We start from the raw sequence: 25,647 nt of genomic DNA, 5'->3' as shown, positions 1-25,647 counted from the left end.
TTGTTGTAAAATACGTGTAATTTATGTATTAATTTAAGTTCAGCCTGTTTGAAAAGTACGCAACAGTGTAACAATGTTTGTCAGAAAACTCAATTTATAGACATTTTATTTAATTTTTTTTTTATCAAATTAAAATTGAAAAACAGAAAGAAATTTTAATCTACCAAAAATATGAATGCATCTTTCGTATGTAGATTTAATTATTTAGATAATAATTGGAATATGAATAAAGAAAATTAAGTTATTACTCATGATTAATTATACTTTGCTCTACTTAAGATCACCAACTCTAAAAGCTTACAGAAGATTTAAAAATTCTCTGATGCCAACTTTTATATTGTATATTGCTAATTCATTTTACTTAATTAAAACTTGTCTTGTTGTGTCCCTGTCCCACCTCTGTAGAGTAATTAGTGTTTTTAAATTGTAACTGCTGTAACTAATGAAAGATGCTATTTACATGTCTGATGAGGCTATGGGCCATGCACTCAGTCTCCCTCCACTCTGTGACTAAAGTATTCTTCACCACTTCCTCTCTCCAGTTTCCTGACAGCCATTAAATCTCTCACATGTGTTACATTTCCTGCCCTGTTTCACCCATCCAAGCACTTTTATTTACTTGATAATGGATTATAGCTATAGAAGTGGGAATATGACTTGTAAATATCACTAAATCAGAAGGGAGAGCAAATGAGACATAATCAAAACTGTGACTTAAACTGGGGTACATATTGATCTTTGCAGCTAATGTCATCAACATTCCCTAGAGGTGTGATAGTTAACTGTAGGCACTGCTCTGTCTGAAGCTCTGTTACTTAAATTAGACTTTAATCTGAGCTTTGTTTCATAAAGATCAAGTTTGTTCTCTCATTTTGTATTTTTTCTTGAGATATCACACTATCTTAAAACTTTTTTTCTGTGTTTGTTTATGTGTCACCATGGTAACAGTTGAACATTACATCATAGAGATCCATACACGGCCACTGCGGTGTCACTGTAAACTTTCAATGCCGCAGGCGGTGCGTGAGCTGCTTCAGGTGGTACTTATAGTTCTTCAGTATGTGGCTTTGCCTAATTTTGAGTTAATTTATCCACTTTCTGTCCTTCTTTAGATCATTTCTAGAAATACAGTGGAAATTATGTAGATTAACTTTTAGGGTTTAGTCCTATAGCCATGCCTTTCCTTTGCTTTACAGTTTTTCCTTTGCTTTACAATTGAGAGCCATTGCAATAAGTTATAATAATAATAACAATAATAATAATAATAATTTACACAGATCTAAAAGCTTAAATCAGCATAACCCCTTCAAATATTGATTTAAAAAAACTAATATCGAGCCTATTTAAATTAATGACTCTAGGATACTTAACTGATGACCAGCCCCAATTGTTTCTCACGGCATTACAGATACAGATACTGATCAACTAATCTCAAAGGATAAAATGTGAATCTGTGCTTTTGCATAGGAATATCTAAACCTCTATAACTCTGCAATTGTGTAATCTGATAAAAATGACTCAAGGAAAGATAAGCAAAAGGAATCTGAACTATGCAACTATGACATCACTGGTAGCTCTGGTATGCACAGACTTAATTTATATGTAAAGCATTTTTTCTAACTAACTAACTAATTAACTAACTAACATTCAAGTCATTTCACATTTTTATAACATTCATTTTATTTTCATAACCTAGTTGAAAGTCACAACAGTCTTATCTGGGACTGTAAACACTGTGCTGTTTGTGCACTGTCCTTGGCTGTGTTTAGTATCTACATCCTAGGTCCAAATGCCAAATAGGGTTGTTACTATGATGTAATCCTCTGAAGTGACTTGGAAAGTAAACATTTTCAGGGCTTCCCATCTGCAGACTGGTTTATCCTACCAATACTGCTGCATGTCCTAACACTACCATTCTAATAGTGAAACTGCACACATGACCCCGACAATAATGAGCCAAAGTGTATACAGTAATGCAGCCCGCCCATGCATTTGTATCACCCACATGGAATGCAGGCCTATAGCTCCATAAATGGTCAAAAGTTCCCATATTTTCAGCTAATTCAAACTGATGCTACAGACAGCCAATGTGTACATATTTTAGTCTGAGTTGCTTTTACAAAGTATCCTAGCAAACCTGATCCTATGCGCAAATGTACCTTCGTAGACAGTTAAACAGTCGAAAAAAACAGACATACTCCCAGGCTCCACCCAGGGATGAATAATGACTTCCTCCCTCAGTGCTCTGGTTAGATTTGTGCAATAGTCACTCTGCAAGTCCTTCCCAAGACCTATGCGCTTGGAGCATTGAGCAACCGAGGACATGCTTGGCACTGAAAACAGTTTGGGGAACAAAAAGCTGGTCAGCTAACGGTGTTTGAATAGGATAAGCCAGTGTTGCCATTATAAAGGTGCTGCTGTTTAGATTTCTCAGAGTGTCACCTCTGAGTGGCTCTGAGATTGTATCAGGTCTTTCCTGAGTTATTACAATCACTTATAACTTTGTTTGTAGCTGAGATGTTTTCATTTCCTTGTTTGCTAGCAACAATAATTGGACAGTGAAAACAGAATCTGTCTCTATGCATGAGTCAGTGCATGATAAATCCTTACAAGTCTATAAGCTATCAGAAGGCGGGTGACGCAAATGTCTAAATGAACTTTCCACATGAGCAGATTTTTAGAATATGCAAACTAAAAAGTTGAGAACTTTTGAAAACTTGTTGCCATGTTTATCAGGCTGTGCAACTTGTAGACAGTTCTTTTGCATAATGCACTAAACTTAATTTGCACATTTTATGTGGTCTCAAATTGTCACATTAGATTTGTTTACAGGTTGTTAGCAAATCGAGCAGATCTAATAATAACAAGAACGTCCCGCTCTACAACACGTGATCCAATGGTGATCTCATTTCAGGTAATGGATTCATGTAGTAATGTGGTGATGTCAGAGCTTGTGCTGTCAAGTTGTACACGGAGTATGTGTGTGGGCAGTTATCAAAGAACCAACTGCTTTCTGATCGATTTTGAGTTTAACTTTTCAGGCTGACAAAATCACATTTAATCCCACAATTACTTAATTAAGTGGTACACATCATAGGCACACTGCACTATGACATTTGTGAATGATTGTAAAGTCCAACTAGAGGCTGCACTGTTGTTGATATAATGCTTTGATGGCGGTAAACAAATCATGTACTTACAGTAAGTGCTTTGAAAAGTAAAGCACTCAGTGAAAAACGATCTCTTTTGCTCAGCCTTAACAGCTATTATCTGCTTTGTATTAGGCTACATTAAATAGTAATAACAACAGATCAATAACTATTTGGACATTATTATTATTGAGCATGGCTGCCTTAAAAGTATGTTTTGTACTAATGTGACTTTACTTGGAAGCTCATGCAGTCATAGAGTATAGTATTTGATCATACAACATCCCTCCATACAGTGCACACTGCTGTGGAGGCTTTACTCTTGATGACAGTGACGTGCCTCTTGCATGTGGGATGTACAGCACACCTACTTTCATGTGAACTACACCAAACATGGACAAATACGTACCAGCTTTTTGTTTTTACCCTCATCCTCTCCGGACTTCTTTTTCGATGGTTTGTTTGGGTCGTCCCCTCCGCTGGCTTGATCCATTTTCTAAAGTTTTAACTTCCACTCGTAAAAACTTTAGTAGCGGGTTCAGCGCTCGCAAAAATCCACAAGCACGAGTTAAAACACACACTAAAATCTCCAAATTAGGTCTTCTCAGAATCCATGCCGGTGAAAAAAGTAAAAATCAAGTTTAAATGTCCTCTTGCCAGTTCCAGCAGTCAGTCAGAGAGGCAGCTTGGAGAGGTGTGGTAGTTTCCGTCCTGAGGAGTCCCCTGCTCAGCTGTATTCACTCACCTCACGCTGTGTGAACGCTGTATGAAAACAGAACAGCGTTATATCAAGAAACATTTCATTAGGCTTCCCATCATAGTGACACAGGGGTTAAGTTACACTAATGTTTTTACTCACACGTGTAACTTTAGAGTCTTATCCCCGTGCATGCAGTGACAGACCTACCCACCCAAAACAGAAGGGACGGCTAAAAGCTGATACATTACACAATAAATTGTTCCATGAAAAGGTCGTTCACAAGAAAATGCACAAATATTCACTTACCGATACATGATCTAAGTTATAACAGCGTAACAGAGTGACACTGACCAAAACCGTAGAAATAAATGAGTGAAGAGGCACTGTGTTATGCTAACACTTTAGAGCTATCACTTTTTCGAGCATATCAGTCTGTGTCCAGTGTTGGACATGACTATGAACGTAATCAACATTAATTAATAAGAGTGTTATAACTGTGTTAAATCACCGCTATTCTCTCTGCTTGAGATACTTTACAATGCTGAACATTTAGCAAAGCAACGCTAATAACAATTGCTAAAAGAAAATAATAGCATGCTGCACGTTAGCTTAGCACATACAGCTAAATAAGGAAATTGGCAAAGTGACAACTAGAATACAAAAAAAATGAAAGAAATTTAAGAATTTTTTATATTGTGCCTACCTCTGCAACCAAACGTGTCCACCAGGCCCGCTGCATTCCCGCCTACAAGTCTCTGATTGGTTAAGGGAGTACGTAAGGATGGGGACGCCCTACAGTGATTGGTTGGCGAGTCTGTCAGTCTAGGGGTCGGCGCGGCGTCGGAGGAGGAGCGATGACGTAGGGGTCAGTCCGACTCTGCTCCAGGCGGATGGGCTGCAGACAGCTGGAGGGATTGATTTATAAAGAATAACAAAGGACTAACAAACGGCGGCCCGGGTGAATAGATAGGAGAGACAGGGAGAACTGAGAGTAAGGAGAAAATCATGACCAACAGAGGATAGATGCATGTGTTAGAATGTGCCATTCTTCATATAAAATTTAGACTTAAAAAAATAAATAAAAATAGCAAGACACTGGTATGAATAAGGTTAAGGTTAATAAGGTTCCTACCGTATATCACAGTTATATAGAAGAGGTCTTAAGGAAACATAAATACATAAATAACATAAATAGGCTATAGACGAGACCAAACTGTATTTATTTATTTTTTTAATAGTTATAGTTATTATATTATATTATATATATATATATATATATATATATATATATATATATATATATATATATATATATATATATATATATATATATATATATATATATATATATTTATTTATTTATTTATTTATTTATTTATTTATTATTTATTTATTTCTTTTATTTTTTGCTTTTTTTGTCTTTGTTTTGTTTTTGTTTATATTACCCCTGTAGGGGATGCATTTCACCCATACTTTCAGGAGCAATGGGCAGCACATGGGGCACCCAGGGACCTATCACCATGATCTTGTTGCTGGGCTTGGTCAGGACTGCCCTTAGCTGGAGGATTTAAATTACTTTGGGTTATTTTATGTATTTTTGCTGTATGTTATGTTTTAAGCATAGGCCTCTTATTATAGTCGACAAGTTAGTAATAGTTTGTTGCAGCCATTATGTCCCGAACATAGACTATATATGTAAACGGACATAAGCAACTCGCTAGTCACACATTCCGAATAGGAAGTGAGCACGGGAAGACGTCCAGCTCCATCGACTCCAGCTCCAGTTGACTTTACATTGAAAAATTTTCACCCCCTTTTGCTGTAACTGCTGCCTTGTCATTCTGTTTTTAAAATGTTCGTATTAACCTGGTCTACATGATCCTTTTGTTTTTATTTTGCTATTTTATACGCTAATTCCTAATATGGAACTCAGCTTCAAATTCGTCCCTATAACTGCAGCCTCTGTGAGCTTCATTTGCCTGGAACCAAATGTTATGGGTGACGTCACACTCCTGTCCACTTCTTCATACAGTCTATGATCCCAAAAGAGACAGGATGTTCACCTATAAATCAGAATTTTGGCAATACAATCCAAGCTCAGACTATTGTATGACATTTTGTCTTTGGGCAAGATACTTGACATGCCTTAATTTGCCAACCCTTTATCTAATATATGCTTAACCACCAGCACTGCCCTGACCAAATAAGTCTAACTTACACATATAATAGACTGGGCTATTATATTTAATTTTTTCATCATTTATAACAATTAGAAAATTTAGATTAACCTTTGTTTCTTATATCTAAATATAACATTCTACTCTATTCTTTTTCCCCATAGGAATAAGTTATCAAATGGTATATCAGTGCAACATTGAAGAGCATTGTGTTAGTAGATAAAAACTCATTTAGTTTGTTTATTCAAAATTCTAGATAACATGAAAGCACGTAGGCTAATATAGGCCTATTACAATGAATGTCAGAAAGTGGAAATCATAATGGTACATTTATACACTGTTTTGTTTGTTTTTGGTATATAAATAAATGGCTTTCTTTCATCAATTTGAAAACTTTCCCTAACAATACCTTTGTTACTTGAGACTCTCATGCATTAATAACAATAATCCAATGTTAAAAATTATAACACAATTTTATTTGGTCAGAAAATATTGGTCCAATTATAGACTACCACCACACCACAATGCTCTCCTCAATATTTCCATGTAAGGCATTATATTTTTGAAATGACTGAGATTGCAAAGAACTGCAGAGGAAAGTTTATGACCATAAAAATGACTTGAGACAAATTTGAATTATAGAGAGAATGTGGTTCTTTGAATCCTTTTGAGTCATTTCAGTCACAAATCAGAAACAATTTCCCAAAGTTTGCTTAATTAGAAATTATTCTGTGTTCAGCGTTATGGTAAAAATCATCAGGTTGTAATTAAAATGCTAATTCCAACAGAATGTGTAATTGTTGTAGACAAAACCTGGGATCCCAGAAATGAAAGAAAAAGGCATTAGTGCTGCCAGCCGATTCCAAAATACTAATGGGATTTAAATCAGGCAGTGAAAAGTGGCAGAGCCTTTTTACTTCTTTTACTCATGAAGCCTATGTTAGGATTAAGCATCAGCCCTCTTGCCTCACAACACAAAAACTCTGCCATTGAAAACAAACTCATCATAGATAATCTTTACCCTTTACCCAGACCCTGTCTGAATTTTGTTTAGTCATGTTATGTGTCTGATTCAGTTTTTTTTTAGTGCAGGGACTGAGTTCGGGGGTTACAACATGACTTGGAAAATGTCAATTTAAAATGATGGCATCAATCTTATTTGATAAAAGTTTTAGTTAGTTAATACAATTAAATATAATTTTAAATGGTTTGCAAACTAAATGTATTATTATCAAAAGTAAATTTTCACTGTGGAGGTCTGGGGTCCTATATAGTCCCATCCTGAAAAGTTTTGGGAACTGGTTAAATGTTTAATGTTTTACCTGCCTTATACAGATAAAATGCACTTTGGCCAGCTGTAAAGTTTTCAGTGTGCTTTATAACTAAATTTGCTATGGTATGGTATTGTGCTGCTAACTCTATGTTGAAGCTAGATAGATAGTTAGATAGATAGATAGATAGATAGATAGATAGATAGATAGATAGATAGATCGATTGATCAGGCATCTCAGGCGTACCTTTAAGAAAAAAAACAATACAGCCTGCTGTTTGCTAACACACTGACGCATTGTCCCACTACATCCTTGAGTTTGATCACTTAACTGTGAATGTTTCTGCTCACATGTTTACTGTACATTACCTCCATGACTGGTAGAGTTTCCTCCAGGTACCCAAGGTTCCCTATAGTGATAAATCAAGCACTATCCTCTGGTTACAAAGATCTAAGCTCATCATGAAATGGGGCCCCACAGGTGTTGCTCTGCTGTTTCGCTCTGCTGCAGTAGCTCCAGCATGACTGATTTTTCTTTTTAATTCATTCAAATGTTTCTTAAGTTTTAACATATTAAACAAAGACAGAAACAGTGATGCATAACATTAAAGGATGAGTATACACGACATTTAGACAGTTACAAACAAAAAGTGTCACTATTACATCCTTTACATTTACTCTTACCAACATGTTCTCAGACACATCTTTGTCCATTTTTCTGTCCTTAGACATTTGCAGAGTAGGAGCTTTTATTGGGTTCCTAGCACATTACCTGGATGCATGTCTCAAGTCCAGCACAGGTTTGCTCAGGGCACTTGGGCACTTATCCCACAGCGAACACCACCTGGGTGATATAGATAGGTCACATGTCCCTGCATGAAGTCCAGTATTTTTCCTCTATGAAATACTCATCAATATGGAGGCTTAATTACTTATGGAACTGGTCTACGTCAACCACAATCATCTTGTTTATTGCCAAACGTTTAGCTCATATTGAAATGTTAGTTAAGGGCTTTGTTTCCTGAAGCTATACAGATGTAAATGAATCTGTCAACATGGTTCACAATAAAATGCAATAGTATAGAACAGAAATGAGTCAAGTCATTTAAGAGTTGAGTTTTACAGATATAATTACATAGAAATTCTCTGACAGTATTGTTCTTATATTGTCAGAAACAAAGTGAATCTCTATAATGTTATCTTATGCATTCACAACTGTGTTACCTGTCACATTGATTTATACTGAGCATATTTTTCTTATTGTCATAAATCATATCTATAGCAGTGCAATTGATGATGAGCAGAAGGGAAACCCAGACTAAACAACATCCCAAGATAAACGACTTAACAGAAATTTCATCTCATTTTTACTGGAGAGAAAGCAATGTTGTTACATGAAAACTTTTTTCTTAAAGTTTCAACAAATAGGAACATTGAAGTCACATTAGACAGAATTTGTTCCATTAGGAAGTAATATAATATGTGAATATGTGCATGTTCCCCCTCATAAAAGCTATGTATAAAAAAAACACACCCACAATTAGCCTACAAACCAGTTGTCAATGAAGCTTCTGTATTCAAGTATACCTTATTGCCAATAAAATAACAAAAATACTTTCTCTCTGCAACTGTGAAGTGGTGCTGCCCATTTGCAAGAGGCAGCAAACATTCACAAGTCAGGTACATAGTTAAGCCATTGTTGTGAAGAATAGAACTTTGTCACCATTAAGGGCAAAACAGGGTCAAGCTGTAGGCTGTAGGATGTTAGAATTATAATTTAATATCTGTAAATATAAAAACATAAAAATACAAATAAAATTCAACTGCTATTACACAGGCATATGATTTATTATTTTGTCATTTCTGAAAACACAATGTTAACCTATTTTCTGTTTACCAGTCTGATCACTGAATGTCACAAAGCGTGGTTGGACCCATAGACTATATACATAAATGGACATAGCTAACCCTCAAGCTGCTGCGTTCCAAATAGGAAGTGAGAATGGGGATGATGCCAGCTCCAACGACTCCAACTGACTTTACATTAAAAACCTGTCACCTCGCTCTCTAACTGCAGCAGTGAGTGAAGTCATTTGGTCTTAAAATGTAAGTATTAACCCCCTCTACATGATCCTGGTGTTTTTATTTAGCTTTTGTCTGTAAATCTGGAACTCAGCTACAAATTTGCTCCTGTAACTGTTAACCTCATTTGCCTGGAGCTTCATTTGACTGGAGGCGAACGCTATGGGTGACGTCACACTCCTTTAGTTCACTTCTATTTCTACTACAGTCTATAGTTGGACCAAATTCTAGCAACTAGCGGTGGTATTCCAAGACAATTCACAAATAGGGGTATGCAGCTCTACTCATGGCGCTCGAGGGATCAAAGTTGGACTGCATGCCGAGAGCTTAGAACAGTGATTTTGAAAATAAACTTAAAAAACATCAGCAAAAGTGAAGTTAACCCAAACCGAAAAACAAAGTAGCGAAAAGCTATAAAACAGGAAGAACAATCTCTGCTCGTTCAGCGTCTTGTGTAAATGAAACTCCCCAAAGAGTCTCCCTTCTATTGGGGCATGTTAAATGAAATGAAAAAGTTATACAGAGCCAGAGATACCAGTCATTAAGGTATAATGCAAGCCCATAACGCCATTATCGTAGCACAATAAAAGCGCAATCACACGTCATATGGCAATTCTTCTAACAGCACTCTCCAATAAAAGGTAACGCGGGAACACTAAACCAAATGAATGAGGTTATATGCTGCACATTATCAGTGTAGGTTAAATGAAAAGGCTGGGTATTGTCTATTTTTAGGTCTTCAAAAGTTGCAAGATTCTTCACCTCTGCTCCGGTGGTGTGGAGGCGCAGCAGGGTGTGAGTTTTCAGTCAGAGAGGAAGAGGGCAGCTTTGGGAAAGGAAACGCAAGTAGATCTCCCTGGTGGGAAGCCCCATTCTTCTTTTTATAGATTTACCGAGACAAAACACACCAGAGATCCTCAAGGCATCCTTCAAAACTCTGTACAATGGACGTGCCAAAGAGAAGTGAAAGTCTAAGGGAAAGGGATTGGATGATGCAACTGATGAAATTCTATAGCTTTTATTTATTTTTATTTATTGACCTTTATTTAACCAGGATAGACAGGGTTTGTTTTGTTAGGGAAAACCAAAGCAGCCAGAGGAAACCTAAACAGGCACGATGAGAACATAGGAAACTCCACAGAGAATAGCTCTGCCCCATTGACAGAATGGTTGTGAACACTAACCACTGCATCACCATGCCGCCATAGCTTTCAAACACTATTTACAGGATTATTAACTCTACAACCGATACAATGGCGGTTTTTGGAACCTTGAATCCTTTTTTTGGTCTGGAAAGGTAAAAGTAAATTCTTCATCAACTGAACAAGAAATAATTTGAATATCTATTTGAGCAAATGAAAAATCTGTTTATCACCATCTATCATTGATCCACATTGGATAATCACACTTCTTGCAAGAATCTTAGGATTAGTTTGACCAGATATTTATTTATTTGTTTATTTATTATTTATTTTGTTTATTTATTAGTAACTTAGTTATTTTCTTAATGAACAGAACAACTGCAGTGCAAAATGAAGGGGTAGAAACATTCAACTACCAGTTGTGGCCATGAGGAAAACTCAAAACACCAAGGTGGTAACAAGCACATGCAGTATGTGCAACAGTTTAAACCACAATACACCACCAGTGAGCAGCTTCTTTTAAGTGAGGTTAACCATCAACATCATCATAAAAACGTCTTTGAAAAGCACCAGCTTAGAAGAATCCTCGCCTTGTTGAGGTCTCTGGAGTTTGCCGCCCCAGCTGATAATCAAAACAAATTTGGCCTCTGTTGAGCCTCCCTGAATGGCAAAATATCTTCTGTAAAGTCAGTCTGATAATGGATCTTTGGAGTTTTCCAAAGATATTACTGAGCTAAAATGATTTACTTCTCATTGAATTATAAAAAGAGCAACAATTTCCCTGTGCTCTCTTAAGGTATTTTTTGACTATATGGATAACCTTTTGCTAAACAGATATCAGACAAACATGTTTGTGTCAAGCTGGTGGTTTTGGCCTCTAACACCACAAAAAGGAGAAAAGTCCAGATGCAATCTAAACTGAAGAAAATGGTACAGTTGAAGAAGCTGTTAGTGATGAAGCCATATCCTCAGTTGCCCGACACAGAAGGGGCTAGAATTCTGACAAAAGGTTAACCACCGCACCAATCAATGAGCAGACAGCTCAAAGAGTGCCAGAGGTAAAGACGTGGTTCAGAGGGCACAATCTCTCACAAGTAAAGTTTCAGCTTTCGATGATTCAGCCACATTTAGATGCCAACACCTTATAGATCCTTTCCAAGAAAATGTGACAGAAAAGTGTTTAAGAGCCAGAGAATCCTTGTATAACCCAAAGCACTGAGACATAGATGTATAGATTAATCATTTCTGAACAAAAACTTTTGGATTGTTGTAAATGCTGGCAGAAACTTCAGATATAAATCCATTATTTCATTTGATTTTATTTTGTTTTAAACAATTGCAGGTCCGATCCAACATCTTACAATGGCAAGGAGGAGATCTCAAACATATGGGTGTTCCCAGAACACGTGTTGCAGTCAAGCGAATGAGAGCTTACTGGTAAAGCTTTTAATTATGAATGAGGGTTGATGATTGTTTTAGTTTCAATGGAAATGCTACCATCTGTTGTTGCATGCTTAGCCTCCCCTTTTATTGTAGCACTGGTCTACGGACTCCAAAGCATTCTCAAACAGCCGTGAGTCACTCTGTGTTACCCTCTTGTGATTACTGCCACGAAGAAGGTGAAGCATAGACCAATCACTATACCACTTCAGAGTACAGAAAAAGATTGAGACCTACGTTATTGACACCAAGGTGAAGGAAAGAAATAGCCCTTGAATGAAAGCTGCAATAGTCAGGCTTAAAGGCCCTATATTACACAACACTGACACATGTGAGCTTTTAGCCAAGTGGAGTTGTCTTTTGTTTTATTCACAAATGTTTGAGTAACTCTTTATTATTAATCTGTCCACATCTCCAAAACTCAGAATGCTCTGTTCACCCTTGTGATGTCATGAAGTGGTAGTTTTCAAGTTATATCCAGTAAAGATTGGCAAATCTAAGTCTGAAATTATGCAAATCATTCTAGTGAAAGAGTATGGAGTTTGAAAACACAGTGGAGCTCTTCCCGCATTACCACATAACATCACAAGGTGGAGGAACAAAGGGTATGCTGTTTGAGAGAAGAACTAAGAAGCCTAAATATGCATGATGTGTGAATGAAACAAAACAAATCTCCAGGTATGTTTTTGATCAGGAAACATCATTATAACATTAGAAATTGGAAAATAGAGTAATGTGGGACCTTTAACAATGTATGCCATGAAAGAATCTATTAGGTTATACAACCATAAACCACCCCTTTTATGTGTGTTTTTAGTTTCCTCTTAGCTTTCTCTCAGGAGAAAAAGTCTGTTTTTTGAGTATTTCATTTCTTTTTGAGATCTGATTTTCCTCTGCTCATACAGTGGTTGACATTAGGTGAGTTCTTTTTTGATAACATGAGGCTGCTATTCTAGGCATGCCAGAGTTCCATTATTCTATCATCTCCAAAATGCTATTAGCTTGTCATCAAATCCAATGTGATTAGAATACCAAATGATTATGATACAGGAGGTCGACATTGCCAGACATACGGAAGTAGGCTACAACTCACACTGTAGAAAGTAAAATTTGAAATCTCCTTTCTTTATATGAAGCTTCTGATACAACTGCAACTTGCATTTCTAGCGTAAAATAATGAATTGACAAAGGGACTGTTTTTAAGGGGAGACACATACAGCTTTTGTTTTATGGTCAGTTTGGCCTCTCAGTAAAAGCTTTCACATAGATACAACAATACAGTTCCCCACTCTGCACTAAAAGATGTTTTAATATTTAATTCAATCAACTTTCATCCATAGAGTTACAGGTATAGGGCATCTTTAATTCAAGGGCTGTTTTCTCAAAATGCATTTTCAGAAATTTAAACCTATCTTTCATGTTTCTCTTTTGTATGTATCTGTTTTACACATGAAATGCCTTAACTTTATGTTAAAATGTTACATGATGAAAAACCAGTAATACATTTTTTTCTTACAATTATTTGAGTAAACTACAGCAGACGTTTTAAATTGATATCTAAATTAGAGATTTTTTCCTATTCACCTGCAGTGCCTCGCCTTGCTTGAGGGCCAAAATAATTTACATTAAACTGGTCTGCATATTGTTATAGGCCAAGTTATTCTTAATTTAATGTTGCAAAAAATAAAATAAAAAAATAGCAGTGATTTCAAATTATTTTCAGATGTCAATCAGATATTAAAATCTAGCCTAAACTACCACTACTGGCAGCGCAAAGACTGTGGAACAGCCTTCCTCTTCATGTCAGATCCTCTCAGTCTGTAATGCAATTTAAGATTAGACTGAAAACTCAGCACTTCTCCCTAGCATTTAGTAGCTCATCAGGCAATCTTGGTATTTTTATTGTAGTTTTCACATACTATCTGTATATATGTATATGTAACTGTTTCTTCTTTTTTTTGTTGACTTTATGTGAAGCACTTTCGTTCTCTGAAGTTGTTTTAAATGTGCTATATAAATTAACTTGAATTGAATTCAATAGACTAACATCTCCACAGAAAAAAGCAAGTGTTGGACCCTCCACTCGAAAAGTTACATAGTCCACCTTTAAACCAAGAAATCCAATAAAATTCTAATATGGCGACCCATCTTAATTATTTCTTACATTGTGAATAGGTCCTAATATGACAGGTGAATACTGCAAAATGACTGGCCCTGATCCACTTTATGAACCTCTTTCTCCCCAATTAAGATAAAGACAAAACAATCAGTGTAGCTACATGAGGAGTGACTGGAGATTCCTTTGTTTGGTAATGAGTAAGACTTCCTCAGGGTAGGACCACACACCTGAGTAGTGCCAACGTAATTGCAAGTTTAGACTATCATCCAAGTGCCCATATCTTATTTTGTTTAATTAGAAGTAATTGTGTTGGGCCAACTTGTAGCGTCAATTGTAATGTTTATTTATCTGGAGGGTGGGTTTTACAAGAAGTAACAAAGGCAAATAAATATAAAAGCCTGCGTCTTGATGATCAGCGCCATCTGTTTTGGAGTTGTGTTAAAAATACTAATCTTTGTTAGGGCAGAGCTGCAGAACGGTGGTTAAGCAACAGTGACACCTACAGGTCAATAGCAAAAATCAACAGCCCCGCAAAAATGGAACTAAACTGCAAAACTAACCTTGAAATTGTAAGTTAGCAAGCAATGTTTATTTATAGAGCATTTTTCAACAGACAAGAATAAAGTGCTAAAAGAGGGTTGTTGTAATGTTGTTCCCTCATCCAAAACATGCCTAAAGATGTTTTATATGTCATCCATGCATGTTTGAGTAATTTAGCAATCTCTCCTAGGCCCTATCTAAACCCTCTATATGGTTAGAGTATGATTAATCATTTATCAAGTTCTTCACCCTCATTCATTTCATAAGCTGAACGCACACCGATTGTAATAAAGCTGATAGTGCTGTGAGGATGAATGACTTTTGACTCAGAATGTCAAAAATGAAAGTCAAACTTATAAAACATGTTAACATATTGTTTTTGGCAAATTTAACATTTTCAAAACAAGAAAAGGTAACATTGTGATCTAGAATGAATAGGCCTACTCCATAGAAGTAAAATACCCCCTCTTTAACAAGTATGAGAGCATATTAAAACACACACAATTAACATAAAAACAGTCAAGCTTAAAGCAAATTCATTTATTTCATTCCAAATAAATGTCCTGAATTAGCCTTCGCTCTATACTTTATGGTCATCTGTGAGTTGCTGCATAGACGTTGATACTGTATGAAAGCTAAAGAGCTATTTAAAATCAAATTAAATGACAAAGTCTGCAAGGTCAACAGCACAGGGAGCTAAATTTAATAGCTTCACTGGCCTCACATGATTTATGCTAATAAAGATGGGTGCCTTATTTGCATATGACCTATATTCAGATGCAAAAAGTCACTACTGCACTTGTGTTGTCACGATAGTCTAATAAAATTTCAAACTTGATTTCCATAATAAAGGTACATTTTCAAAACAAATAACTTTTTAGTCATAAACTAGACTAAAATAAAAGCATGTTTTTTGTGTGTGTTTTTGTGTTACAAAGAAAATCTTGCATCTTTACTCCTACAAACCTGACTCTTATTTGACCTGAACAAGGCTCTCCTCCTACTTGTCTCAATGGAAATGTTACAATATTCGACACTATGCCATAAAACTCATTTATTTCCATGGAAAATGTTTTCAAGTTTGATTTTAACTTTCTATTTCTATGGCAAAAGAAGAAATTCAATTTGTCAACTGGACAAAAATATATTTTGGTTGAATAGGTTTCGCAGCTCATCCAAGCTGCTTCTTCAGTTCTAGTCAAAATGCTGGTGGACACTGCCTTATACATATCTGTCTGAAGGAGGAAGAGCTAACTACACTGAAAGTACTCTGAAACTACTACAACTACACTGAAATGTATTTGACCAAAATAAACTTTTGTTTAGTTGACAAATTTAATTTCTTCTTTTGCCATGGATTCTACCTGGACAACTGAGGGACTGTACACACATTTCTATTTCCATGTAATCAAGAAGGTGACGTGCCACCTCCAGAAAGATACATACTGTACCTTTAACATTACCTGCAGTCTTGCAAGTTCTGATAAAGATTAATGTCAAATTATGTTCTATTTATGTGATTTTTTTCGGTATTGATACTCCAAATGAGTAGCGAGTTCAGTATCACTCTAGGGTTCTCTCTTTTTTACAATCTTACTACAACATCTGTATATCTCCCTTTTTTCTCCCATGGAACATCCTATTCCAAATGTTCTCTAATGAAGTTTCGATGGAAGTTAAGGATGCTACTTGTTTTTTGATCCTTTTGGCTCGTACTGAAGCCAGAGGAGGGTGATTGGTAAATTATGCCTGCAAGTAGTCCCAGCAGGTAGATAGTGGATCTTAAAGGAACGCACTGTGCCTCAGCCAACCTATTAGGGATTAGCTTGTATGTGCTTTCTGTCAGCTAAGATACACAATATGCCCCACAGCTCTGAAATCTTTTGGACTGCTTTTATTGCCACACAGCCCTGGCATTGTTACTCCTCACCCCCACATGGCATTTTGCAACTCTGTAGAGGGGTGAACCAAACGAGAGGTCCTCAGTGTGAAATGGATGCGCAATCACGAAGCTCCTCTCCTTGACGGTTATTACCACCAGCACACTTTTGGCTTTTCTTGGAGAGGCCACGGTAAAGCAGACGATGGGGGGAAATGACAATGGTCAGAGGGGATGCGGAGCCGGAGCATTAAGCCGCAAGCAGGAGAACGGATGGCTTTGACACTATTGGATCTTCAAATCACCACGCCGGCCCACCTCCTGCATGGCGTGGCAATAAGCGCAGAGACAGGCAGTATTTTTCATCACAGAAGGGGAGCTCGTTTGGCGGCGATGGAGGCCCGGCCCTGGTGCGTTTGTGGTAGGCACTTTGCTCGTAATGGGGACGAGAAGTGTTGTCAAGGAACAGGCGCACAGCAGTGGGACAAAGCTTTCATTAAGGCTTAAAATGAGCGACATCGCTACAAGAGGAACATGTCTGCCGGGGCTCTTTAGTTCAGGTAAAGCCGTGGTCAGGACAAATAGGCCAATTCAAAGCTCATTATGCCACCAAAACACACTATAAATTAGGCAAGGCATCAAGGTTAAGTTCAGTTTGGTAGGACACGTTAAGAAGGAAAAAGACTGCACATTAAGTAGTCACAATGGAACTTTTTTAGAAGGATATTTAAAGGTCCTACATTATGCAAAATCAACTCTTGTAAGCTTTAAGTCAGGTTAGAAATTTGTTACCTCATCAAAAACATTCACACATGTTTGAGTAACCCTTTATTATTAGTCTATCAACATCTCCAAAGCTTAAAATGCTCTGTTTCATCTTGTGATGTCATGAAGTGGTAGTTTCATTCAGTAGATTTGCAATTCCAGGTCTGAAATTATCCAATCATCCTTGTTAAGATGTATGAAGTTTAAAAACATGGTGGAGCACTTCCTGTATCACCACATGACATCACAAGATGGAACAGAGTGTTTTCCATTTCATAGAAGAACTCAAGTATGTTTTTGATGAGGAAAGAACATTATAACATAGATGAGAAAATACCATTATATGGGCCTTTTTCCAACATGCATTACCAACATATCTGAAATAGAGACTAACATACATCGTTTACAGTACATGTATCTCATTTAAAGGTGCACTAGGTAACTTCTGGTGGTGGGTCCATTTTGTTGCCATGGAAATGTTAAAGCCTTGACTGGAATGTTCCACGTATTGCATTAAACTTACCTCTGTGGAGACAAGCAGGTGACGCAGAAGTTACAGGTCAAACTTCTTGAGAACCCTCTCACAGTAATATTTTTCGTCAGTTTTAACAATTAAAATATATCATAGCAAACCAGTGATTAAAATGCAAAAAGCTCAGTGCCATATTGTGGGACATTCGAGATAAAGCAGTAGCATCTCTGTAGAGACAAGCAATGTCAATGTCATGATATTGCATAGGACTACAAAGCATAGGGGATAGAATAGACAGATACAGTATGGTGCCTTGAGTTCACCTATATAACTGCAAAAATATTTCAAATACATCTTGACTTATCTATGTTTTCTCAATTCTCAAACCATAAACACAAAATGATCAGCATTTCAAACAAATGCCAACATAGAAAACACACACTGCAGGGAAGAATTTCTGTCTCAAAGCATGTTACCAAACAGACACATTCACCTTTATTTTTACTGAGAGGGAGCCTTATAAATGCAAGGCATCTTAGCAAACTGCACTCTCTCTTTGCTGAATAATTGATAAACTGGTGAAACTATAAACATAGCTATACAGAAGCAGTTCTCTGTAAAACTTTCCTGGAATGTCAAAAATAGTGCTTTCTTGTATTGACGTATGATTCATGTTGTAGGCAGCGAGGCTCTTCCTCCTCTCACTGCAGCTCTGTGCTTCTGAGAACGTGCACCACTGGCTTTACTCTTGTTCAGTGTTAGCAATACAAACATAGGCCTATACTTTCTATACTAGCTATAATTATAATAAATTCATCATTGATAACCATATACAAGTTTTTTTTCAAGATGTAATATTTGTGTAGAACTGGAAAAAAGAAAGTAAGAAATCAAAAACACCTTAGTTAAACACCGGCTCCATGGGTTTCAGAATGATGAATGAATGAATGAATTGTGAAAGCTGACATAACGATTAATAGTTTAAAACAAAATATATTTTTTGAATGTGGAAAAGGTCCTCAAAATGTTACATAATAGGGATTTGAAACCTATGAATAGGCCCAAAACAATATTTTATTTTATTCCTTTAAAGATCCTATTACACTAAATTGACTCTAGAAAGTTGTTACTCATCAAAAATATATCTGAAGTTGTGTTTTGTTTCATTTACACATGTTTGAGTGGCCCTGCATTATTAAAAAGTCTACAGCTCCAAAATGCTCTGTTAAACCTTGTGATGTCATGAAGTGATAATTTTCAAGTAAACATCTCTTTCAGTTTCACCTTATGTTCAGTGGACATGGGAAATTCCAGGGCTAACATTATCTAAATATTTCTAGTGAAGGTCTACAGAGTTAAAAAAAAAAACAAAACAAAAAAACACAAGTAACACTATCTGTATTACTATGTGACATCACAAGGTGGAACAGAGTGTTGTCTGTACTCAGAACTCAGCCTAAATATTCAGGGTTTGTGTGTTAAACATGTGAGAATGAAACAAAACACAACTAGGGATTTACCGATCCAGCGTTTTCTGTTCCAGTTCCAACTGTGATACTATGGCTCAACTGATACCAGTGCAGAGTCTGAAAGCAGCCTTTATTTCCTTAAAACAAAATGAAATAAGACAAAACTGATACAAATTAGTTCTGTAGCTGTTATTTATCACTCAAGTAACTAGAACTTTCTGTAAATAAAACTTCAACCTTTATGAGATTTTCGGGACCAACTACAACCAGTAAATAGTCTTTTTACATCAATTTATTTGTCCAACCAGGATATTGGCTGAACCCATATTCAATCCAGCTAATTTTTCAGTATTGGTGCCAATATTCAATACCAGTCACAACATTATGACAAAGTAGTAGTAGTAGTAGTAATTTAAACAATGACAGAATTCTAAAAAAAAAAAAAAAAAGCAGTGTATGAACAGTAAGTTAACTTTTACAATTTATAAGAGACAAAATATAAATTAAAACAAACAACAAACAAAACTCAGTGTATAATTCACTCATTTCAGGGTTCTATATCTTTTGAAACATAACTCTTTATAATCTTTTTTTAAGGGCTTCTACTTTTTTAAATCAACCCGTCTAACAGAAATATAATCACTTTTTTCTTAGGTCTTATCTTAATTTTTTTTTAAAGATACCTGTTCCTCTAAGGTTATATTGACTCTCTGCTGAAATAACTCCTAAACGAGGAGGAAGCAGATGATTATAGGCCTTGTACATCACATAACCTACAAACTAGTATAATGTTGGCCATTTAAAATAAAATAAGATAAAATGTAATAAATATTGTAGACTCTCATTTCCACATAAGGTTGTATGGTTGTATATGTAACATCAGACACAACTAGTTAGTGTGAATTTACTCAAACCGCAGACCCTTCCAGTGATCAGGAAACATATTATGATGCATCATGTTTTCATTATCACCCAGGTGACATCTTGATCACTGTTGATTTATTCTGCCTCATACAAAATGCTTAAGAAGTCAGGAGGAGAGGCTGCTTGTACATATGGCAGAGTGAACGATGACCAATAGACACATTCACTTTGGAACAAGCAGAATCCATTATGAACTACCTGTCAGCTCCTCTCCCTGTGATTTCATCTGTTCACCGGGAGGAGATTACATTTCGGGGAGGCAATAACTCTGCCGATTAATTGAATGTTCATATAGAAACTCAATTATGTGTCACAGATGTTCAAAGTTATTTATTATAGGCTTATGACATTTTTACTTACAAAGATTTTGCCTTTGCTATAACCATAGACTGCATAAAGAAGTAGACTAGGGGAGCTCCAGTCAAATGAAGCTGTATGTATGCTACATTAAGTCCTCTTTACCGGTCAGTTAACTGTTTCACTCAAGAAGTCAGAAAAAGAATTATGACTCATTTAATTTTAACCATCACTGACTATGCTGGTACAATTTATCAAAATACACATGAGTCATACATAGCTCAAACCACTCAATGTTCTCTTCAACTCAGATTTATTCTTAAATGTTCAAACCAAACTCATCACTGTATTTTATTTGGAAAACTCAACTGGCTACAACCATACAAGAGATGTCAATTTCACTGGATTCAACTCATTTTAAATTTTATTTACTTTAACTGTCCCCATTATCTACATCCATATTTAGTCCGAGTAACATCATCATATTTACTTAGAACCACCCACTGTCTCACTTTTTCTGTTTCCCGAATCATTCTAAAGAAGTTGGACACAGATCATTTTAGTACAACGCTCCTTCAGATTGGAATAGATTACCCACACCCTTTTATAGCTTTAACATCTTTCTATTAATTTAAATCAACTTTGTTTTCATATCTCAAATGTTTTTTTTTTATTATTCAGTTTTCTGTTATTATTTTCCATTTGTTTATATCGTTCATATATAAAGTAAACTATTTTATTTTGCAGGAGTTAGGAGGAATGCAGGAAGGAGCAAGTCGATCTGTATGTGTGTATGTATGTGTGTATGTTTTATAATATAAACCTGTAAGTTGTTTGTATTATATTCTGTCTATTGTGTTGTATTGTACTGTATTGTATTGTGTATTACTAATATTTTGTGTTTTTTTGGACCCCCCGAAAACAAGACGGCAAATCTCAAGGGGCATTCCATTAAAATAAAATAAATAAATAAAAATGAGGCAAGCAGTTACAGAAGCAAATTTGGAGCTGACTTCCATAGTAGGAATAGGAATTTATTTCCAGACAAAATAGCTAAATAAAACATCAGGATCATCAGAGGGTTAATACAAACATTTTAAGACCAAAATGAGGAACCTGACAGAAGCAGTTATGGAAACAGGGATGACGTTACTTCAATACGTAGTCAATTGGAGCTGGAGTCAATGGAGCCGGACGTGCACCCATTGTCACCTCCACCCACACCTATAAGCTAGGTGCTAACACTAAACAAATAGAAATGTGTTACTAGTTTGTCGTACTTATGGTAGTTTGCAAAATGACATCTATGGAGCTAATTAACTTGTGTTTTTTGCTCAAATGTAGAAGCTGAGAAATGTTATTGCCAATGTCACTGAACAAAAATTACTAGAAATGTGTTTCCACGGTATAAAACATAACATAAAACACTGAATAATAACGTAAAAATGCGACCTTTAAAATATGATAAAAAGCATGGATAAAATAAGGCAGGCCTGATAGAACAAAAATTAACTAAAAGTAAATACGAAATACAGTATGCACAGAACAACAAAACAGCACAAATATTGTTGATGTGTTATTTAAAGCTATCATCTGTACTTTATTTTTGTGATGACAGATGTGAAACTGCGTGATCTGTCATATTATCTATTTTTCTAGTATTGCAATAAGGTTTTGGAGACCTGGCCAAAACAACTATTGTGCAATGGGTTCACCAGATGTGAGTTCATCCTTACATGGCAACAAAAAGGAGTTTACTGAAATAACTATGTCAACTTCAATTGCCTTGTTGAATGGAAAAAGTGTGTTATTTATTTAACCTAAGCGTGTATTGTAACTACATATAAAGTGGTCATATGTCTGAATAAAAGACCAAAGTACACAAGCCCCTCAATGGAAAGAACATGGCAAATGGTATTTTCTATCAAATTTACCCACGTTATCTGTGCTATTTCAAAGGCTGCTGAACATCCTTGAAAACTTTAAATTTATGTATGAGGCAGTTTTACCTTTTTGATCCTTTCAAACATTTACAACATAAGGACTTATTTGTTTGGAGCAGAGTTGTTGAGATTCTCGCCTTTGTTGAAATTCCGTTTTGTATAAGGACATCTGTTATTCAGAAATGCACTCTACAAGCTCAACTAACAGCCTGATTTAAATGGTTTCACGGTGGAATGGTGGTAAACAACATTTTTAACAAGAGGAAGTCACAAAACATCAGACAGAATGGGCCTTGAATCTGCACTTTGATTTCTTGGATCACGGTGCCATCCTGTGGTAAGAAAGAGCACTATAAAACAATGTCACATCTACTTTACAATGTCACTCTACTTATTTAAAATGATGGTGGCCTTAATGTTATTATCATTTTATGTAAGATTTAAGTTTAAATTTCATGAATTTGAGCTACCCTTGCTCCCAGAAACAAGGTAAACATGTTCAAATCAAATATAGCTTTTACTGATAACAATTATAATGCTGATTTATTCTTAATTACAAACACAATGGGCATGCTATCCAGTTTTTTTTATGCTGTAATTTGGTATTTTGGTTCTCAAGACTATTATCCAATCAGAAAGCAGGATGAGCATCAAATGAGTCTTGTGAGTTTGTTTAAACATATACAATGCACCTCTCTGACCCGAATCTCCCTATAAACCCCAGTACCTGCAGCCAACCATTAACCAGTGAGTGTAGGGCAGCTTCCAGTGCAGGTTTTGAGCTTTCACATGAGGCATGGCCTGCCCACATACTATGAAATACTATAGATGTAGGTTAACACACTGGCATTGCAGGATAAGTTGACACTGTATTACTTTTTTTTTTTTTTTTTTAAACAGTAAGAGCATGGGATAGTTAATTTCCTGATCAATGTTATAATGTTGTTTCCTCACTGAAGGATTTATATTACATGGAATTGTCTTTTGTGAGCCTTAATCCATAATGCTGTTACCTCATGAAAAATATACCTTTGAAGTGTAAATGTAAATTCAACACACAAATCCTGCACATTTAGGCTAAGCTCTTCTCTCAAAAGGAAAACACTCCATCTTGTGACGTCATAGGGTAATGCAGGAAGTGCTCCCCTGTCTTTTTAAATTGTAGAATCATTTGGATAATTTCAGACTGGAAATTGTCAATCTTTACTGAACAAAAGGAACAGAGCATTTTGATCTTTGGAGATGCAGACATACGAATAATGCAAGATTACTCAAACATGTGTGAATGAAACAAAACACAACTCCAGGTATGTTTTTGATGAGGTAACAGCATTATGACACGGCTTAAAGCTCTCAAGAGACAATTTAGCATAATATAGGACCTTTAAATTCATAATAGCTCTCTAGCAAAAGAACCTTCATTGCTTGAGTTGTTTGATGAATGGCTGCAGAATAAATGGGGTGTAAACACTGGTTGTTTGTGGAGAACATAAGAAGGTCATGGTGACAAATATCACTAATTAACCCACTAAGTTGACCCTAGGCTCGCTTGACCGCAGGGATAAAAAACAAATTTACCTCCCACTGCAATGTCAACCAAGTGAAATATGTCATATTTTATGTCAACATTATTATTAGAGCATTTAGCAGATTTATGATCCATGGAAAATACAAGGGTGTTGCAAAGTAGCTTTATAGAAACACTAAATAAAGTGGGAGTCCTCTATTACATTTAAATTACACATTTTCAGTTCATTTTCAACAATAATGTCTGCGTAGCAAATACTATTCATCATGGTTTATTAATAAGAAGTAGACCAACAGAATAGGTCCAAGTTAAGAAGAGATGGACCAGAAACATCCAGGATTCAAGTAGCCCACATTTTAACCCAACAATCTTACAATCATAGTTTTATTTATCACATGTAAGACCATTATTTAGTGGCCATTATGTCTGATCTGTGTAAATTTGAGAATGGTTGGTCAGTCAGCAATAGAATAACATAGAATATTATTTAGAAAACTGATAAGCTGACTTTTTGTGTGTACACATGGGGGCAGTACAGATCTTTGCAATATCTTTTCAGCAGCATAGGCAAAGATAAATAACGTCACATCTGTGAAGTGTGTGAAATCATATACCAGAAAATATGATCACTGTTGAGAGCTTGATAATGATTTATGTTAATATTTTATATAGGAAGATAACAATAGCAAATTTGAGAGGACATTAACAAACACATAAAATATAAGCAATCTTGAGACATTATTTTAACATTACGTTATTTTTAAGGCAGATGCTATTTGCACCCTGGGTGTAAACAGCTAAGATAGTTATTCACAGATAGGGCAAATAGTAGGGTGACCAAACGTCCGTTTTTCCCCGGACATGTCCGTATTTTGCGTCATGTCCGGGGCGTCCGGGTTTTTTTTTTATAAAGTGATGCAAATGTCCGGGTTTTCATTACCGCTCATTAAACTGAGCGTCTCTCGTAGCGTCTGTGGAGCGAGACACAGTCAGTCTGCAACATACCGAAGCACAAATGCGCATTAACAATGACTTGTACAAGAAATTCTCCGTTTTCCGTCCCGGTCGGGACAAGTGGGAGTCCATGTGCACAGGTTGTGAGGTGAGAGTACAGTGTCCCTCGTTGATCGCGGGGTTACGTTCTAAAAATAACCCGCAATAGGTGAAATCCGCGAAGTAGTCAACTTTATATTTTACAATTATAAATTATCATTTCTGGAGCTCTGTGTGGAACAAATGCAAAATATAAACACATATAAAAGCATGTTCGCACTTAATAAAAACATAATTTATCTCCAATTGAGCAGAGGTGGGTAGCACTCATTTTACTTGAGTAATATTTAGTTTGAAGTTACTTGAGTAAAGTTTATGGTTACTCTTCCCACTGTGAACAACTGAAACACAACTGGAAAGCTGTTGTAAAAAAGCATAAATAATTTTAACTTTTTCATGATTTTCTTTGGAAATGTCATATTCTGTGTATTGTCTGTCCAATTACATTAAGTCATAATTCAAAAATTTGACTTTTGCACCGCATATGGACTAAACCAGGACTAAAGCAGGTCTCAATCCTGGTCTGGTCCTGTTCCGAGTCCCGGTCTGGTCCCGGGTCTCAGTCCTAATCACCCTACGGTCTACGCGGGCGCACCTCCGAGCCCGTCCCGACACTCCTGGTTCAATCCTGGTTTAGTCCTGGTTTAGTCCTGGTTTAGGACTGAGACCAGAACCAGCCCCGGACTGAGAGCGGGACC

General features: G+C 36.2%; 1 protein-coding gene across 7 annotated transcripts in view; it reads right to left on the bottom strand.

Moving 5' to 3' along the window:
• diaph2 (diaphanous-related formin 2) overlaps positions 1-4,601 on the bottom strand; it is a 424,564-nt gene extending 419,963 nt beyond the window's left edge. For 5 of the 7 annotated variants that reach the window (XM_055158843.1, XM_055158845.1, XM_055158848.1 and 2 more), the window contains exons 1-3: positions 4,156-4,482; positions 4,009-4,052; positions 3,559-3,911 (exon numbers count right to left, since the gene is read on the bottom strand). In XM_055158843.1, coding sequence (XP_055014818.1) covers positions 3,559-3,642 — 84 coding nt within the window. In that variant the 5' untranslated portion in view covers positions 3,643-3,911; positions 4,009-4,052; positions 4,156-4,482. Of the gene's footprint in view, positions 1-3,558; positions 3,912-4,008; positions 4,053-4,155; positions 4,483-4,552 lie in introns of those variants that run through there. The other 2 variants (XM_055158844.1, XM_020923397.2) reach the window with 2 other exon arrangements.
• Positions 4,602-25,647: the final 21,046 nt, after the last annotated feature.

Source organism: Boleophthalmus pectinirostris, unplaced genomic scaffold, assembly GCF_026225935.1.
Source record: "Boleophthalmus pectinirostris isolate CB_2022bp ecotype Guang Dong unplaced genomic scaffold, ASM2622593v1 HiC_scaffold_23, whole genome shotgun sequence".
Taxonomy (NCBI): domain Eukaryota; kingdom Metazoa; phylum Chordata; class Actinopteri; order Gobiiformes; family Gobiidae; genus Boleophthalmus; species Boleophthalmus pectinirostris.
The sequence above is the reverse complement of the archived record's forward strand: the minus strand, read 5'-3'. Positions and strand labels throughout refer to the sequence as shown.